The 19,599-nt window shown below is 41.3% G+C and overlaps 1 protein-coding gene across 5 annotated transcripts in view; it reads left to right on the top strand.

Annotated features, from left to right (window-relative positions):
• myo18ab (myosin XVIIIA b) overlaps nt 1–19,599 on the top strand; it is a 163,054-nt gene that overhangs the window by 125,387 nt on the left and 18,068 nt on the right. For all 5 annotated transcript variants that reach the window (XM_078245834.1, XM_078245835.1, XM_078245833.1 and 2 more), the window contains 4 exons: nt 1,161–1,307; nt 3,836–3,949; nt 8,838–8,954; nt 15,690–15,773. In XM_078245834.1, coding sequence (XP_078101960.1) covers nt 1,161–1,307; nt 3,836–3,949; nt 8,838–8,954; nt 15,690–15,773 — 462 coding nt within the window. The remainder of the gene's footprint in view (nt 1–1,160; nt 1,308–3,835; nt 3,950–8,837; nt 8,955–15,689; nt 15,774–19,599) is intronic.

Below are 19,599 nucleotides of genomic sequence, written 5' to 3'. Positions count from 1 at the left end.
CATGTTTCGATAAAGATAGCAATCATATCACATCCATACAGGGTTAGTAGTATACCGCTGTTAAAACATAATAACATACAGTACCAGTCAAAAGTTTGGGCACGTTTTCTCATTCACTTTAATGGGAAAGCTTGTCCAAACTTTTGACTGGTACTGTATATGTATTTTTTTAACACACTGGTATCAGATCGGTACTCTGTATCGGCCGACACGCAAGTTCAGGAATCGGTATTGGGAAGGAAAAAATGGTATCGGACTATCGCTACTACACGGTGTGACGGCTCTCAGATAGAACACTCTAGATGGGGGAATGTGAGGTGCAGTCTAAAAGCTAGAGTGCTGCTGCTGCTGCCGAGCTGCGTGGGTGGAGACGTGGGAGTTTTATATGATTGAAGTGAGTTATTTCAACTGACTGAATCAAATATTTATCTGACTTTGCTGACTGCAATTAGAGAGCCATCAGCCGAGTTCAGACTGACATGGAGAGAACAGAGGAAGAGCGTGGCCCGCTGCAACCAAAGCAGTCACAATACATGAATATAAAACATTATGAACACAGCCCACAGAATATTCACGTTGAACCCAGTGTGTGCACTTCCCCAGTGGAGTTTTGTGTAGTGACATACCCCGACGTGGTCTTTTTAAATACCAAGACCTCAACAGAAATAGTTTCCCTGATTTTTTTAAATTAATTTTTATGAAACAAACTAGCTGCCCGATTCTCTCACTTTTAAATAAATTCACAGACTTACTCTTTTTCAGCCATCTAATCTTTCCAATCATCGTGAACATTGTAAATATTGTTTTTTTTATGAATTTGGGAAGAGGTAGTAAATAAGCCCTTTTTTAATACACACACTACTGTTAAGTCACTTTACAGTTATTGTTATGTCGTTGTTAATGTTTACTGATGCTGTTTACAGGTTTGTTTAGATTAGTAATATTCATCACAATTGGTTGACAGAAACACAAAATAATGGCATTTCATCTATATTGTATTTCCATCAATAAGACACTTACACTTAACAACACTTAAACTGTGTGTGTAAATATAACTCAAATGTATTGGTACAGAATGCATTTGCCCTTTAAATGGTAAAATGGAGTCAGTCCCTGATGTATCAGTTGAGTCACCAAGCCTAACTTTGCGTGTTTCCCAGGTGAGGACTGGTGACGTTGATGCAGAGAAGCGTCTGAGGAAGGACCTGAAGAGAACCAAGGCTCTGCTAGCTGATGCCCAGATCATGTTGGACCACATCAAGAACAACGCACCCAGCAAGAGGGAGATCGCCCAGCTCAAAAACCAGGTACAACGAACCCAAATCATAAACATATAGGCTTTATATATATATATATATATATACACACAGTATCAGTCAAAAACAGTCAAGACACGCTTTCCTATTCAAGTGAATGAGATAACGTGTCCAAACTTTTGACTATATATATATGTATATATATATATGTGTGTGTGTGTGTGTGTGTGTGTGTGTGTGTGTGTGTGTGTGTGTATATATATATATATATATATATATATATATATATATATATATATATATATATATAAATGTCTATATTTATTAGGGCTGTCAATCGATTAAAAAATGTAATCTAATTAATTACATACTCTGTGATTAATTAATCGAAATTAATCGCATACATAATTAACAGTGCCTGAACCGATACTTTTTAAGAAAGTAAAAAAAGAAAAGAAAAAAAGAAAGGGTACTAAACAACAGTTGGTGACATTAAAGAACGGCTTGTTTATTGCTAAGGCCATATGGTCAAAATTAAATCATTTAATAATAATGTATAACCATAACAATAACTTATTTCACTAGTAAATTGCTGTTGAACGACAAAAACAACAACCAAAAGGACATTTACAATAACTTCAAATGCACCACGAGGCTGTAGTTTACCAGTTTCATTGAACGCACCGGCTGTGTTGTTTCTCCGACTGCAGCTGCAGATTGTTACATACTGGTGTTGAATCCTCTCCAGTGAAACACAGTCAAACTTTACACCGTTTAGCTTTAGCTGTCAGCATTGTAACTGTGTTTAATCCAGCTACTAGCTACTATATACATACATATACACACATATATATACACACACATATATATATATATACACATATATATGTATGTATGTATGTGTATATGTGTGTATATATATATATATATATATATGTATGTATGTGTATATATGTATGTATGTATGTATGTGTGTATATATATGTGTGTGTATATATATATATATATATATGTATGTATGTATGTGTATATATATGTATGTATGTATATATATATATATGTGTATGTATGTATATATATATACATATACACATACATATATATGTGTGTGTGTGTATATATATATGTATGTATATATATATACACATATATATATATATATATGTATGTATATATATATATATATATATATATATGTATATATATATATATATATATATGTATGTATATATATGTATGCATATGCGTATATATAGTGTATGTGTGTATATATATATATATATATATATATATATATATATATATATATATATATATTAGAGATGTTCCTATACCTGCCTAAAATGCTGGTAGCGAGTATATGCACCTATCTGATAAAATCTAATTTAGCCCTGAAGAAAATCTACGTTAAAGTACTGTAGTTTATTAATGTACTTTTTCCGTTATGACTCGCTGTCAAACTGGATAATAAAAGACAGTTCTTAGGTGTTTATTGTTTGTGGTTGTTCATGTTTCACAAAGAGTTTAACAATAGCAAGCAGATAGCAATCATATCACATCCATACAGGGATAGTAGTATACAGCTAGGGTTGGGTACCGAAACCCAGTGCTAATACGGCACTGGTGCCTAAATGACCGTTATTGCACCGCGGATTTTGGTGCCTCATTTCGGTGCCACTTAAATGCCTTCTGCGCTGCTCTCTGATGCTCTGAAACAGACGTTAGAGACAACAGGAGCATCACTGCACGTGACGCTAGTTAACACTTCACTTGACAGCAGGTAACGTTAGCCTACCGTTAGCTAGCAGCTGGATTAAACACGGTTGCTGACAGCTAAACGGTGTAAAGGGTGTCTGTATTTCACTGTAGAGGATTCCAACAGTGTGCAGCTGCCGTTGTCGGAAAAACAACACAGAGATGGTGCGTTCACTTGAAACTAGTAAGCCTTGTGGTGCATTCAAAGTTATTGTAAAATACCCTATTCCCTATTACCCTATTTTTTTAAGTATTGGTTCAGGCACCGTTTAGGCACCGGCACCATTTATAAAGTATCGTTTTAGCACCGGTATCGGGAAAAAACCCAAACGATACCCAACCTTATATACAGCTGTTAAAACATAACAAAATAACACAGTGGTATCGGATCGATACTCGGTATCTGCCGATACGCAAGTTCTGGTGTCAGAATCAGTATTGGGAAGCAAAGAAATTAATATAATTAATATATATATATGTAATATTAAAAGTGTGCTGAATGATGTCAGTGTGTGGTGCCCATGGATGTACAGACAGCTGAATCTCTGGATTACTTTGATTATTCTCAGGTTTTAAAGTTATTCTTTGATTTCTCAGTGGATTTATTAATGTTTATTTGTGACAGACATCAGAAAAAGGATATGCTCGGGAAGTGTAAGTCATTAAAATATGTGCATTATGTCTCTTTGTGTGGATTTGACTGAGTTCTAACTTCAAGGTTCTGGGACAGAATCCATTGATAGTATGGTAAAATGTGTGTACATGTTGGTACTCTGAGCTTACTGAACTGATACATTTTTCTTCCATTTCTGTGTCCCTTCCAGCTAGAGGAGTCTGAGTTCACCTGTGCGACGGCAGTTAAAGCTCGTAAGTCCATGGAGGTGGAGATTGAAGACCTGCACGTTCAGATGGATGACATCTCCAAAACCAAACAGGCGGTGAGTACAGCTCTCTGGATCCTACTCTCAGCATTTAAACACGTTTCCTGCAGTGACACAACCACAGGGGTCAATTTTGGTTAAAAAAAAAAAAAAGTATGATTAGGTTTACTGCAAGTGGATGTTAAAGCAACTTGGGAAACATTGATTTTTTTTGCACCCCCACAGTTCCAGAGTGTAACTCACTTCTATACCGCTGTGGTAAATATGGACAGCTGTACACAAGCATTTGTTATGATTACATTATTTGTGATCGAAAAATAAACTTAAGAACTAAACGTAGGACATCAGAGGGAAAACCAGAAAACATTTACTCCATGAAATATGATCCAGTTTCACCAAGTTAAGTGGCAGTGCCTTAAAACGTTACGCATTTCTCCCAGGAGATGGTACCTGCTTGCGGTAACAGGGCGTGCATAGGCCTGTAACAATTATTACATAATTGTCAATTATTTTTACATAATTGCCGTTTCTTTGTTTAACCGCAGTTAATTGCTAACATATGCAGAATTGTAATCATAAAAGCAATTATTTAAATTGTTATTTGTCGGCATTTGACCCTATACACGTTCACAGCAACAACAATGACAAGGGGGGGATACAGTTAGAAAAAAAAATCTGATAAAGAGGCGTGGTTTACTTCCTAGTCTGTGTATTTGTGTGTTACATCATCTGGGTCACATGACAGTAATATATAACCAAAAGATGTATCCTGGAATTTGTTTTAAAACTTTAATTTTGTAAAAAAAAAAAAAAAAAAGTAAGACATGAATAAATATTTTAAAATTTTACCAAAAGACACAGTTATATTGTTAATGGCAAGTATTTCTGAGGTAATTAATTGAATTGTTTTGAATAATAAATAATTTTGAATTGTTACAGCTCTAGGCACGCAGTGAAAACGACCTGTTACAAGTCAGTGTAGCATCCAAATGATTTTAAATCTGTTACTTTGAGGTAAAATAGTTACATAATCTTGCTTAAAATAGGATGAAACAAGTTAAAATATCCTCAGTGGTGATGACGTAGGTTGTGTTTTTGAGGCTTTTATAAGACTGCACCATCTGTGGTGGTAGCAGGGCAGCAGGAGATATGTCAAATCCTCGCCTTCAGCCACAGATAAGGGGTTAGAGGGCACACTGGTCCCTCAGAGCCCACTTCCTTCTTCATTTTCTGCTTCTTTTACCATACTTTACATCTCTCTGGGGTAGGATCTTTATTTCTCTGCAAAAACATAGTTTTCTTTCTTTATTCTATATAGACCGCTTTCTTTACATCTCAAGTCTAATCTCAGCCTCTCCTATCTTTTTGGACTGATATATTATCTGTCCTTTTGGCATGACTTTTCATCTTACTCTCTGTATCAGTGAGGTTTAGTCTCGCATTGCCAGACCTTCCTCCACAGCGCTGCGGAAGAGGGTCCGGCTAGTCCACACAGCATTCCGGGATGGAAGAAAAACGTGCTCTGGTTTATTGGCATTTCTTTAAACCAATCACAATCGTCTTGGGCGAAGCTAAGCACCGGAGAAAAGCCGCGGTGCTGCTGCAAAATAGCCTCAGGGAGGAACTTGTTTTGGTGGAACATTTGTACGTTCAAAAGTTGTTTTAGTCGTGCAACAGAAACCTCAGATTGGACAAATAGTCTAGCTAGCTGTCTGGATTTACCCTGCAGAGATCTGAGGAGGAGTTAACCATAGTCCTCAGAAATCCACCAGAGTTTAGAACGCCAACACAAAGGAAGAGGAAGGTGACCGACATCCGGGATATTTCTGGATGTAATTTGAATAAGGATGCATATGTGTACTTACTGAAAATGTTACCGTCCTCCTTTCTGAAAGAACTCCTGTTTTTTAAATGAACTGGAGATAAACTAACTGCTCTTTGGAATTGCTTAGTAAAAGTCAACTTAGAGTATGATTGTGCCACAAGAATAATTACAGACTTTGTTGGTGTTCAACTACAGTTATGATCAATTAATACATTTCATTAAGACTAACTACACTGAACACAATAGTGATGTTTCCATCTTAATTGTCAAGCGAATTTTAAGCAAACTTTTAAAGTCGTAAAAAAGAAGAAAAAAAGAAAATGCGAACTAGAAGCGTTTCCATCAACTGGTTTAGAGCGAATAAACTGGACTCCGTAAAGCGTAGTTATCTCACAAGTTGACGTTACGCATGGTTGTAGTTAGCAAACCGGCTAGCTAAATCAAAGAGTTTAGAAGCTAAGTTCTTTAGCTAAATGGAGAGAGGTAACATTGTACAAGTTGGCCACCTGTGCAGAATACAGGGTTGTGGCAGAGACATTAGTGTCAGCGAGACAACCGTTCACCGCTGTGTATACACGGTGTGCAGGGCCATACGATTCAAGCTGTTGAACCAATTTGTCAATTTACCCGGCATGGCCGAGGTACAGACAAACGCGCACCGCAACTCCACTACGCACCTTGTGCCACAAGTGTACGGCGCACTGGATGGGACCCATATCCCGATCCTTCCCCCATCCGATGGATACCTGGACTATAGTCATGTGAGTTACATGTTCGCTACGCCACTACTTATTCTGCAAAGCTGAAAATGGCAAAAAAAAACAAAACACCTCAAGCAAGTGTAAAAACGTTTTTGCGAATTGGAGGCAGTTTTTTTTTTTCAAATTTAGCCGTTTCCGTCAACATTTTCTAATGCGATACTTCAAAATGTGCATAAAAATACTGTACGTTGATGGAAACATGACTAATGTGTATTGATTTCCCACGTGCACACGTCTAAATACACTAAATACATTTACTCCAGTACTGTACTTAAGTCCAAATGTTGAGGTACTTTACTTGAGTCTTTTCTTTTCATGCCACTTTCTACCCCTACTACATTTCAGAGAGAAATATTGTACTTTTTACTTCACTACAATCATCTGACAACTTTAGTTAGTAGTTACTTTACACATTAAGATTTTTGCACACAAAACACATGTATTTTATAAAATCTGATGTTTTATTATAAATGAAACTAGCCAACAATATAACGGCTAGTTTCAATATATCAATATTCAATGGAAAGATTATTTTCCATTGAATATTGAAGTTCATAAGTGTTTTGGCATGGCTGGCCGAGTGGCTCTATATCCATGGTATGGGAGGGGGGGATTTCATTCTTGCATGTTTTGTTGTGTTGTGCTCAGGTAAGCTTTTGGTCCTGTATTGTTTTTGTTTTTTCACAAGCCATGCAGGGCTTCATCTCAGCTATCATTTTGGTGTTGTTCTGTGGAGAAGTTTAGAAACGTGTTTCCCTTTTGAAAATACAGGCCGTGGAAAACAAATTTCTTTACCCATAATGCATGATCCATTTAGTAGAAGGTGGAAAAGGAATGTTAAAGAGATAAGATGAACGTGTCACCAGCTGCTCGTTTTGCAAAGGCGTGTTTGACGACCTCTGCAGCACACACCCAGCCTGCTGGGAACTGGTGACAGAAATGGTTATTACATAAATTGAAGCTTTTTTGATGCCGCCTCGGCCACATCATACACTGCAATTCAACAAAGGTAAAATCATGCAAATGACATTTCTTTCAGATGGTTCGCTGTAATAGCAGTGTTTTGAGAAAATTGTCTCGCATGTTTTTCGACAGCTTTATTTTTCCAAAGAGAACCACGGTAATCAGAGAGAGAGAGAGAGAGAGAGAGAGAGAGAGAGAGAGAGAGAGACTAAAGAGCCGAGCCGCGCCGCATAATTGGGTTGAGATTGCACTGACAGCCTATTGTTAAATGAAAGTTTGATGCTTTCGACTGTCACCTTTTTTTCTTTTTTTTCAAGCGCCCATCACAATATTTTCCCCTATGCTGCAGAGCCGCAGCCGCTGTCAAAGCTTTTATCAGTACTTAGTGAGGCCAACTGTGACTTTAAAAAAGGAAAGTGTGATATGGAAATGAATTTGCCCCAGATTCCACACGGATATTTTAGTTACTCAAGTACACCTTGTTACATCATAGCAGTAGGTGGTATTAATAAAAATAGATAAGGAATACAAAAAAAAAAACGTTCCCTTATAATCCAGATCCTTAATCTTTTGATTCGGTGATTTGGGTTCATTCTACGTCCTGTTTGGACTGTTTCTTAATGCCACAGTGTCAGCACTCCTCATCTACTCGCTATGTGCAAATGGCTTCATTTTTTTACATAGTCACATTAGTCATCATTTCTTAATGCATAGCCCCGCACCGCCGACCTTTCTCCCTCCTTTTGTGTATTATCCCAGTCATTACAAAAATAGGATTACTTCAGTGCAGTGCCTCCCCTCAGCTGAAGGTACAAGGCAGTTGCTGCTATCTTTTAGCCTCTAATTGGATGTCTGGGTTATGACTGGGACCTTAAATAAATGCTGTTGGGCCCTGTGATAAGAGCGGGGCTTTGTAGGGGCTAATAGAGGCACTTCTCAGAGAAAAACCTCTGCTGTACATAGAGTGGAACATCTACAAAGTCAAAACACGGCTCCAGACTACAGTGTTGTAGTCAAGACCACCTAAACCAAGACCAAGTCATCACCAAGACCAGAGTGTATGGAGACCAAGTCAAGACCAAGACTTTGAGGGGTCTAATTGCGATTTCTTTCTGCCAGATATTGCAATTACAATACGATTTGTGATTTATTTATTTTTAAGTTTATCTAAAGTTCAGTATTCACGGTGTAACAGATAAAACATGTCATGGAGCATGATGATGTTCATGTTGCTAATTGTATGTTTTGTATACCTTTAAAAATAAAATAAAAAATCACAACAAAAACCCACTCTTGTATTGCTGGGGCAGTGGTCCTTTAGAAAGGGAATAGCCAGTAGAGTGTGTGACGTATTTCCAGCCCAGCGTGGCTGATTGCCTTGCTGTGTGTGTTCCAGCTGGAGGAGCAGCTGAGTCGTCTGCAGAGGGAGAAGAACGAGCTACAGTCCAGGATGGAGGAGGACCAGGAGGACCTCAACGAGCTGATGAAGAAACACAAGGCCGCCGTGGCCCAGGTCTGCTTTCAACTCTTTCTCTCTTTCATATTCCGCAATTATGGCTGGGTATCGTTCAAATATTTTCAATACTGATACCAATAGCGTGAATTTGATACTGGTTCCTAAATGATACTTTTTTCAATACAAGTTTTTATAAAACAAAAAGAAATTACAACATTACGACACAAATCTTTTTATTTTTCCAGTTCCTACTACCCGAGCCCCGTCTCTGTGTAAAGTAGAGTTTTTCCTGCGTTTCTCTACGAGGTGTAACGTTAGACAGCCAATCAGCAGCATTATTAGATCTTGGTAGGAGCATGCTGCGTGCTGATTGGCTCATTGATGCTGACGACATTAACTCCTTAGGTACTGAAATTGGGTGTTGAATGACGAGGCATTTTTCGATAAGGGATATTTTAGAGGCAATTCAGTCGGTGCCTAAAAATAATTGAATTCAGTAACCAGCCTTAACCAGAATAACTGTATCACCTGAAAATAACATTTGCCAATGAATGCTACCATTTTCTTAAACAGCTTTATTCTTAAAATGATCAATTATTAGATTAAAAATGGAACTACAATTTATTTTTATTTTTACAAAAATCATTTTAAAAAAAGGCTTTTAAATTTTGAACTGCGTAACATTGGAATTTCTTTTGTGATTTAGCGCCCCCGTACAGTTTCAGAGTGTAATTCAGGTGTCAACACTTACCAGCATTTTCCACCGAGCGTGTCTGTACTGCGTTCCGGAGGCGGGCGGGGAGCGAGCAATCGCAGCCATTCAAGTCAATGCTTGATATTCCACGAGCTGTGACACGGCGCGTCCCAGAAGCATGCGTGAAGCGGCTCTCCGCTCCGCTAAAGATACCCGCCAGGTCTATTTTCACGTGAGCCGCGGGGCGTCCAGGCAACCAGGCAAGGAAGTGAAACAGCGAGACTATCCAGTCAATTTACCAAACGATGCCCCCCACCAATATCGTATATGTCTCCTCTACAACACCACGGACGAGAGATTCATCTTGAAAGGTAGAAAAACATAATACAACACCACAGATCCTTTTCATAAGGAGAACACCAGAAAAGAGAAGGCATGGAGTTTAACTGAAGTAGTGCTTGGAGTGGAAGGTAGATACTAGCTTAATAAACACGTTATTGTTCTTTCAAGTACTTGTAGAGACAATAAAATCTGCAAATCAGTCCGACGCTTCCGACCCATATATTGGCCGATATTAGGCATTTTCCGAACTATCGGTATCGGCATTTATAATGGCCGATAATTTAAATTTTTAGGGCCCGAGCACTGACAGCGGCGAAGGCCCTATTGGAACTGAAGGAATTATTATTTTCCCGGCAAATTAATTGCCTTTTTGAAGGGCTTAACATATTCAAAAACTTACCAAATTTGGCGGTCGCATCAAGTCTGGTGAAAATGTACGTATTTTAAGGGTTTCGGGAATAGGCGCACAAAAATGGCTCGCTAGCGCCCCCTACAAAGCTAAAAAAATTTAGCCCCTGCAGTGCGTTTAACATAAACTCACAAAAGTTGGTACACATATGTAACATGTCAAGATGTACAGAAAACGTCATTGGAGCTATACCCTAAACCTTACAGGAAGTCTGCCATTTTGATTTCAAAGTTCGAAATTAGTGTGATTTTGGCCATTTCCACATGTCGTACTTTAACGAACTCCTCCTAGAGAGTTCATCCAAACAACTTCAAATTCGGTCTGTGCCATCTTAAGATGTTAAAGATGAAAAGTTGTTAAAAGAAACTTTTCGTCATAGGGCGTGGCCGTGGCAGGGCGGCCATTTTGTGCGTTTCGCCATCAAAACAGGAAGTGGGTGTAACTTGAGTGTACATTGGCCAATTGGCTCAAAACTTTTCAGGATTCATAAGAGTCCAACCCTGAGGACAAATAAAGGCCGATATTTACTTAAAGTCATAGCGCCCCCTAGTGCCACATGGGTGGCAGTGAAGGTCAGGGGCCTCGACGGACCAGACCCGGGCAGCAGAGGCTGGCTCTGGGGACGTGGAATGTCACCTCTCTGTGGGGGAAGGAGCCGGAACTTGTGCGGGAGGTGGAGCGCTACCGGTTAGATCTGGTGGGGCTTACCTCTACGCACAGTCTTGGTTCTGGAACCATACTCCTGGATAGGGGTTGGACTCTTTTCTTCTCCGGAGTTGCCCAGGGTGTGAGGCGCCGGGCGGGTGTGGGGATACTCACAAGCCCCCGGCTGAGCGCCGCTACGTTGGAGTTTAACCCGGTGGACGAGAGGGTCGCCTCCCTACGCCTGCGGGTTGTGGGGGGGAAAACTCTGACTGTTGTTTGTGCATATGCACCAAACAAGAGTTCGGAGTATTCGCCCCTTCTTGGAGACCTTGAGTGGAGTCCTGAAAGAGGCTCCAGTCGGGGACTCCATAGTTCTGCTGGAGGACTTCAACGCGCACGTGGGTAATGATGGAGACACATGGAGAGGCGTGATTGGGAGGAACGGCCTCCCTGATCTAAACCAGAGTGGTTGTTTGTTGTTGGACTTCTGTGCTAGTCATGGATTGTCTATAACGAACACCATGTTCGAACATAGGGATGCTCATAAGTGTACTTGGTACCAGAGCACCCTAGGCCAAAGGTCAATGATCGATTTTATAATCATTTCATCTGATCTGAGGCCATATGTTTTGGACACTCGGGTGAAGAGAGGGGCGGAGCTGTCAACCGATCACCATCTGGTGGTGAGTTGGGTCAGGGGGTGGGGGAAGACTCTGGACAGACCTGGTAAGCCCAAACGGGTAGTGCGGGTAAATTGGGAACGTCTGGAAGAGGCCCCTGTCCGACAGACTTTCAACTCACACCTCCGGGCGGAGCTTTTCGTGCATCCCTGTGGAGGCTGGGGGCATTGAACCCGAGTGGACAATGTTCAAAGTTTCCATTGCTGAAGCTGCGGTGAGGAGCTGTGGTCTTAGGGTCTTAGGTGCCTCAAGGGGCGGTAACCCACGAACACCGTGGTGGACACCGGTGGTCAGGGAAGCCGTCCGACTGAAGAAGGAGTCTTTCCGGGATATGTTATCCCAGACGACTCCGGAAGCAGTTGCAAGGCACCCGAAGGGCCCGAAGGGCTGCAGCCTCTGCCCTGAAAGAGGCAAAGCAGCGTGTGTGGGAGAAGTTCGGAGAAGACATGGAGAAGGACTTTCGGTCGGCACCAAGGTGCTTCTGGAAAACCGTTCGCCACCTCAGGAGGGGGAAGCGGGATAACCATCCAAGCTGTGTACAGTAAGGATGGGACGCTGTTGACCTCAACTGAGGAGGTAATAGGGCGGTGGAAGGAGCACTTTGAGGAACTCCTAAATCCGACTAATACGCCCTCTATGGTAGAGGCAGAGCTGGAGGATGAGGGGGGATTGGCATCAATTTCACTGGTGGAGGTTGCTGAGGTAGTTAAACAACTCCACAGTGGCAAAGCCCCAGGGAATTGATGAGATCCGTCCAGAAATGCTTAAAGCTCTGGGTGTGGAGGGGTTGTCTTGGTTGACACGCCTCTTCAACATTGCGTGGAAGTCTGGGACGGTGCCTAAGGAGTGGCAGACCGGGGTGGTGGTTCCCCTTTTTTAAAAGGGGGACCAGAGGGTGTGTGCCAATTACAGGGGTATCACACTTCTCAGCCTCCCGGTAAAGTCTACTCCAAGGTGCTGGAAAGGAGGGTTCGGTCGATAGTTGAATCTCAGGTTGAAGAGGAACAATGCGGATTCCGTCCTGGTCGTGGAACAACGGACCAGATCTTTACTCTCGCAAGGATCCTGGAGGGAGCCTGGGAGTATGCCCAACCAGTCTACATGTGTTTTGTGGATCTGGAGAAGGGCGTATGACCGGGTGCCCCGGGAGATACTGTGGGAGGTGCTGCGGGAGTACGGGGTGAGGGGGTCCCTTCTCAGGGCCATCCAATCTCTGTACGACCAAAGCGAGAGCTGTGTCCGGGTTCTCGGCAGTAAGTCGGACTCGTTTCAGGTGAGAGTTGGCCTCCGCCAGGGCTGCGCTTTGTCACCAATCCTGTAGTATTTATGGACAGGATATCGAGGCGTAGTCGGGGTGGAGAGGGGTTGCAGTTCGGTGGGCTGGGGATCTCATCGCTGCTTTTTGCAGATGATGTGGTCCTGATGGCATCATCGGCCTGTGACCTTCAGCACTCACTGGATCGGTTCGCAGCCGAGTGTGAAGCGGCTGGGATGAGGATCAGCACCTCTAAATCGGAGGCCATGGTTCTCAGCAGGAAACCGATGGAGTGCCTTCTCCAGGTAGGGAATGAGTCCTTACCCCAAGTGAAGGAGTTCAAGTACCTTGGGGTCTTGTTTGCGAGTGAGGGGACAATGGAGCGGGAGATTGGTCGGAGAATCGGCACAGCAGGTGCGGTATTACATTCAATTTATCGCCGAAAAGAGAGCTGAGCCAGAAGGCAAAGCTCTCAATCTACCGGTCAGTTTTTGTTCCTACCCTCACCTATGGTCATGACCGAAAGAACAAGATCCAGGGTACAAGCGGCCGAAATGGGTTTCCTCAGGAGGGTAGCTGGCGTCTCCCTTAGAGATAGGGTGAGAAGCTCAGTTATCCGTGAGGAGCTCGGAGTAGAGCCGCTGCTCCTTTGCGTCGAAAGGAGCCAGTTGAGGTGGTTCGGGCATCTGGTAAGGATGCCCCCTGGGCGCCTCCCTAGGGAGGTGTTCCAGGCACGTCCAGCTGGGAGGAGGCCTCGGGGGAGACCCAGGACTAGGTGGAGGGATTATATCTCTAACCTGGCCTGGGAACGCCTCGGGATCCCCCAGTCGGAGCTGGTTAATGTGGCCCGGGAAAGGGAAGTTTGGGGTCCCCTGCTGGAGCTGCTACCCCCGCGACCCGACCCCGGATAAGCGGATGAAGATGAAGATGGAGCATAGCGCCCCCTAGTGGCAACAGGAAGTAGGCCTAAAAGTCAAGGTGCTATACTTTAACGAACTCCTCCTAGAGATTTCATCCAGCGGACTTCAAACTTGGTCTGTACCATCCCAACACCTTAAAGATGAAAAGTTATTAAAAGAAAAACTTTTCGTCAAACGGTGTGGACGTGGCATGGCGGCCATTTTGAGTGTTTAACGATGAACGAGAAAGTGGCTGTAACTACAGTGTACATTGTCATATCTGCTTGAAATTTCACACAATCAACAACAGTCCAGGCCTGAGGACATATACAGGCCAATATTGAGTTTTGGTCATAGCGCCCCCCACTGGCAACAGGAAATCTGCCTTATATGACAAACATCATCCGATTTAAATGAAACTTAGAATGTGTGGTCTACATGTGATACTAAGCCGGCCCCTATAGTATAACCGCGCCCACTTACTCAGGCTACTCGCGCCCCCTTTCATACCATTTGAACCGTTTAAGGTAGAGTCTTGTGTGAGGTATCATTGAACTCAGCAGAGACTTCCTTCTTCATTGGTGATGGTTTTGCCCGCCCCCTGTTTAAGCCACGCCCCCTTTCAAACTACACAATCCAACATGCTTCAACAGGAATGTGATCTGAAAATTGGAGAGAAATGATTAACAACATCGGCAACCAAGAGTGTATGTGAAATATAAAGACTGTAGTAACGTCTGTTGACTGGTGTTGAAGCCCAAGTGTTGACACCTGCGCGCACAGTTTGCCTGTGTTGATGTCGACATGTTTATCGGGCAGATCTAGGATCTACCTTTCTTCGTCTCTGCCGGGCAGTCCGTACAGGCTGCTGAACCCAGTTCCTTTGTCTGCTCGCCTGGCTCCGGTGCTGGCACGACACTGGCGCTCCCTGCTAGAATGAAATGAATCTACAACTAATACTGTACAATATAATGTAAATAAAATGGAATCATCCATCATATATGGATATATAAAGATGGATGACTTTGACTGGCGTGTGTATCATTTTTAATTAAAAAAAACATATCAGCGAGCTGATGTGTCAACATTACCCCAACTACACACACACACGCACGCACACACACACCCCCCTCTATACATAGTCAGGCCGGCATGTTCCACATCATGTATCATGTCATGAAAGCAATCCCAAGTTCATTTGTAAAAGGTAAAATCCCTGGATCAAGCTTTACATTGAATTGTTTCAACACGTCCATCCCTGCCAATTGAGATATTTTTGAAAAGCAGTGGTATTTGGCTAGCCAGATTAGTATAAATATAGCTGTATATGCAGGTGAACAGCAACAGCAAGTGGAAATGAAAGTGGAGTAAAAGCGCTTCCTTTCCATTTCTGATGGAATGATGAGTGATGTGCTTCCACTGGCTCCAAATGAATCCATCTTTCCTTCCTGTCTAAATTGAAGCCGCTGAATTCCCCGTGGGACTTGCTGTAGCAGAGTGCTTCATCTACCGTGAAGCACTCGTCTCAGATATTTCATGCAGGTCACATTTGAAATGAGATTTATTGATATGCTTTTAGCAGACTAGAAAACCCTTCCCAGCAGATGTATTTGTCTAGATTAATGTCACTGTGATGTCATCAACGTTTACTGCATCTACATGCTATATTTTTATTGTTTGGCATTTGATGGATTTAGTTTTTAAGATTTTAGCTGTATGCATACCGTATCAATGATGATGTACTGTATAAATAAAATCCTTATTCATTCTTCCATCAGATGGAATAAAAGAAAACCATGTTTAATATCCACCCACAGTATCTTGCTACTCACTGACTTTGCTTCTTTCCTGTGTTTCGGTGCTTTCAGTCAGCCCAGAATCTGGCTCAGATAAGTGACCTACAAGCCCAGCTGGAAGAAGCCCTCAAGGAGAAGCAAGAGGTTCAGGAGAAGGTAGACGCTGTTTTTTTTGTTTTTTTTGTTGCTCTTAGCATACCCCTATGACAAGGACAACCAGTTAAAATATGCAGTCGGTCAGAAAGCACAGTAACACGGGCAGGGAGAGATGTGTGGAACGAGTTGGAGTTCAAATCCTATGTCGTCTTTAAAAAGTATCCATCAGACCTGAGGAGGGAATTAGTAGGACTGGAATCCAGACCTGAAGTCATGTCACATATGGCTTTTGATTGATGCTCAGTAACTAATTCTAAAACAAAATTATTAGTTTATTCTAATAAAAATGTGTCATTGATCTCCCATCTTCTTTGTGTTGCTGATAGGGCTGCAACTAACTTATTTTCATTGTCGATTAATCTGTTTTTCTCTACATCAGTGTTCCTCGAAGCCCAAGATGACGTCCTTAAATGTCTTGTTTTGTCCACAACTCAAAGATATTTAGTTTACTGTCACAAAGGAGTGAAGTAAATACATTTACATTGAAGAAGCTGCAATCAGAGAATTTTAACCTTTTTTTTTTCATAACAAATGACTCAAACCGGTTATCAAAATAGTTGCTGATTCATTTAATAGTTGACAAGTACTCCATTAATTGATTAATCTTTGCAGCTCTAGTTGCTGAGTAGCTAGGTTCCAAATCAAACCAAACTGACCACCAAGATAACGTGCTGTCATGTAAAAGAGGGACATTTCTTTTTTCGAAACTGACGGCTATACCATTGTTAGACTATGACGTCTTGATTCATAAAGATCAACTGTCATTTACATTTTCCAATTCTTCTTTAAAAAGATAAGCTACATGGTATCAAGTGTAATACAGATGATCAAATTTAAATAATATGTTTAAAATCTAATAAAAATGAAAAACAAATACTGGGAGAATCACGGATCCTACTTTTGATTTAGAATCGAACGCCCTTACTTTTCAACCAAGCAGGCCAATCATTTGCTGTTTCCAGCTTATTAAATGTGAGTATTTGCTACTTGTCTTTCATTTGATGATAGTAAACTAAATATTTTGGGGTTTTGGACCGACCCAATCTGAGTATGTTGCTTTGCGCTCTGGGAAACTAAAATGGGCATTTTTCATGTTTTTTTTGCAGATTGATTGCAGAAAGAGCTCATATTAGAAATTGTCAACATATGATGACCCTATGAAACTTTCATTCTCATAATGCAAGCCCTTCCCTTTCTTGACACAGAGAAGTTTCCAAAGGTTCCTAGGCTGCAGTGTCAGTGAAGAATCCCTTTTACAAACTTGCATGAATGCGTAGTGCTGCCTCAGCCCATTTTCTGTCTTTTCACAAATACAACCCTTGATGTAATTGATGTGTCATTCAAGCAGGATTGGCACTGGCAATATGCGACACAGATGGCCAACTTGGTTTCCCAACTCAGACAAGCAATAATGCTGAACATGCTCATGCTGTCATCCTCGTAATGACTGCTGCTGCATAAATCTTTTTCTCCATCAGACTGTACCTGACAAATCTAACCCAGCCAAGAAGAGGGGGACAGTAGACTCTATCCCCCCTTCACCTGAACAGGGGATATCATGTCTTTGGATGACCCAAGCCCTGCATTCTCCATACAGTGATACTATCTAAGACCTCAATTCCAAAGCAATTATCTCCACTGAGAGCAAGAGACAATCCTGCATCTTCTCTAAAGCTAGAACGTTGTCAGCCATACCTCTGCATTCTTTACCTACCTCGCCGGTTGCCTTGCGTTATTTTAAAATAGCAATATCATGGATAGTAATTTATCAGAATCTATCACTAGGATTGGTTATCATTCCAACATTGAGCACTATACATACATATATACACAACAATAGTAATTAAGAGCCTAATCCATCAAAGTTTGATATTATTCAGGGAAGAGATCAACATTTTAGTTTTTTTTCCAAGTGAGGTGACACCACTCATGTTTTTGTCTTAATTACAGAGCTGGAGTCAAGATGGAGTTAGCTTAGCTTAGCATAAAGACTGGAAGCAGGGGGAAAGAACTAGCCTTGCTCTGTTTGAAGTTCAAAAATACACCTACCTTCCTTTTAAAACTAACTAATTGAAATGTAGTATCTTGTTTAATTAATCCGTACACAAACATAAATCATCAAGAAAGTCCCGTGGACATGGACCTTTCACCATGTCCAAGTTTACTATATTTGTCTTGGGCTGGTTTTGCCTTGGCTGGTTATGTGGAGTTTACGTGCTGATGAACTGATATGCCAGATCTACACAAAGCTTGAAATTTAAAGTACTTCAAATGCTCTACCTTGGGCCATTGTGACCCAAGAGGCTTAACGTTTCATAATACAACTAAACACAGCAAGGGAGTAGCTCCAGCAGTCAGAGAAGAATAATGTATTACTCAAAACAACTTCCAGAGTGACTGTTTGGAGTGAAAAAGACTTAAAGTGCTCATATTATGCTTTTTGGCTTTTTCCCTTTACTTTTTTGTGTTATATATCTTTTTTGTGCACGTTATAGGTTCACAAAGTGAAAAAGCCCGAAGTCCACCCCAAAGGGACTTACCATCTTCCAGAGAAAACACTGTTCACGAACTGCTCCAAACAGCTCTATTGTAGTTCAGCTTTTACTTCCATGACCAACGTGCGTCACTTTGTAACACACTTTAAAATGCTTGCCTACTGCAACTGACAAGCTAGCAGTACTTACTGCGCGTGGGCGACTCCCAACAACGATGGTACAGAAGTGAGATGTCTCACTCTGTAGCTAAAACAGAGAGCTCAACACACAGGGTGAAAAGAGGAACTGCAGCAATGTGCAGTACAACAAAAATATGGTGTTTTCTGAAAATTAAACCACATAAACCTATTCTGGTACAACCTCCCCAATACAATTATGAACCTGAAAATAAGCATAATACGAGCACTTTAAGACGTGTGTGGTAAAGTGCTGGGAGTGTAGTCAATTGTGTGCACAGTTTTCTTTTTTGGACCAATAATTACAATTTCAGTTTTGTCCTGATTTAGTTTGAAGAAATTTTGTGTCTTCAAAAGATTGATGTCAGAGATGCAGTTTTTAAGGGTATAAAGGGGCTCAGGTCATAAGGATCAACAGCTTCTTAGAGTTGGCTTTTATCTGCATAGCAATAAAAATGGATACAGTGTAGGGCTGGGCGATATGGAGAAAATCAGATATCACAATATTGTTGACCAAATACCTCAGTGTTGTTATTGCGACAATATTGCACCAATTTTCACAATTAGTTTTTACATAAATACTCATCAATACTGTGGATATAATGAGTAAGTGGTTAAAGGCAAATAATAAAACAGCTAGTAAGTCTGGTAAGTTCAGAAAATAACATCACTGTACTGTAGGAAACTTAAGCCATTTACGATATTACGATATCCAAAATGTAAGACGATATCTAGTCTCATATCACAATATCGATATAATATCGATATATTGCCCAGCCCTAATACAGTGCTTTCAAATGATGGCATTCGTAACAGAAAGACTGTAGAGAAGTGCACCCAGGACAGAGCATAAAAACCGCTGTCCACAGAGTAAGTGATTATTGTAAACATGGCGCATGGTTATTTTACGGGATAGGTCGACCCATATTAGACCTGTACTCACACAGAGTTGCTGCGTGATATCTCTGCGCCCAAGTAGCAGTGCTTCGCCTGTGCTTCCACCCATTATAGTCCCAAATCAATATCTGCCTAGGAAATCGTCCTTAATCTGCATTGCTATTTGTACTCGTTGTGAATACACAGGCCACAAGAAGTAATTAGGTTTTTTTTGTTGGCTCACTTTTACTCACGACATGCTAACCGACAACAAAGGAT

The sequence above is a fragment of the Sander vitreus genome, chromosome 3 (assembly GCF_031162955.1).
Source record: "Sander vitreus isolate 19-12246 chromosome 3, sanVit1, whole genome shotgun sequence".
NCBI lineage: Eukaryota > Metazoa > Chordata > Actinopteri > Perciformes > Percidae > Sander > Sander vitreus.
This window is presented reverse-complemented; position numbering and strand designations above follow the sequence as displayed.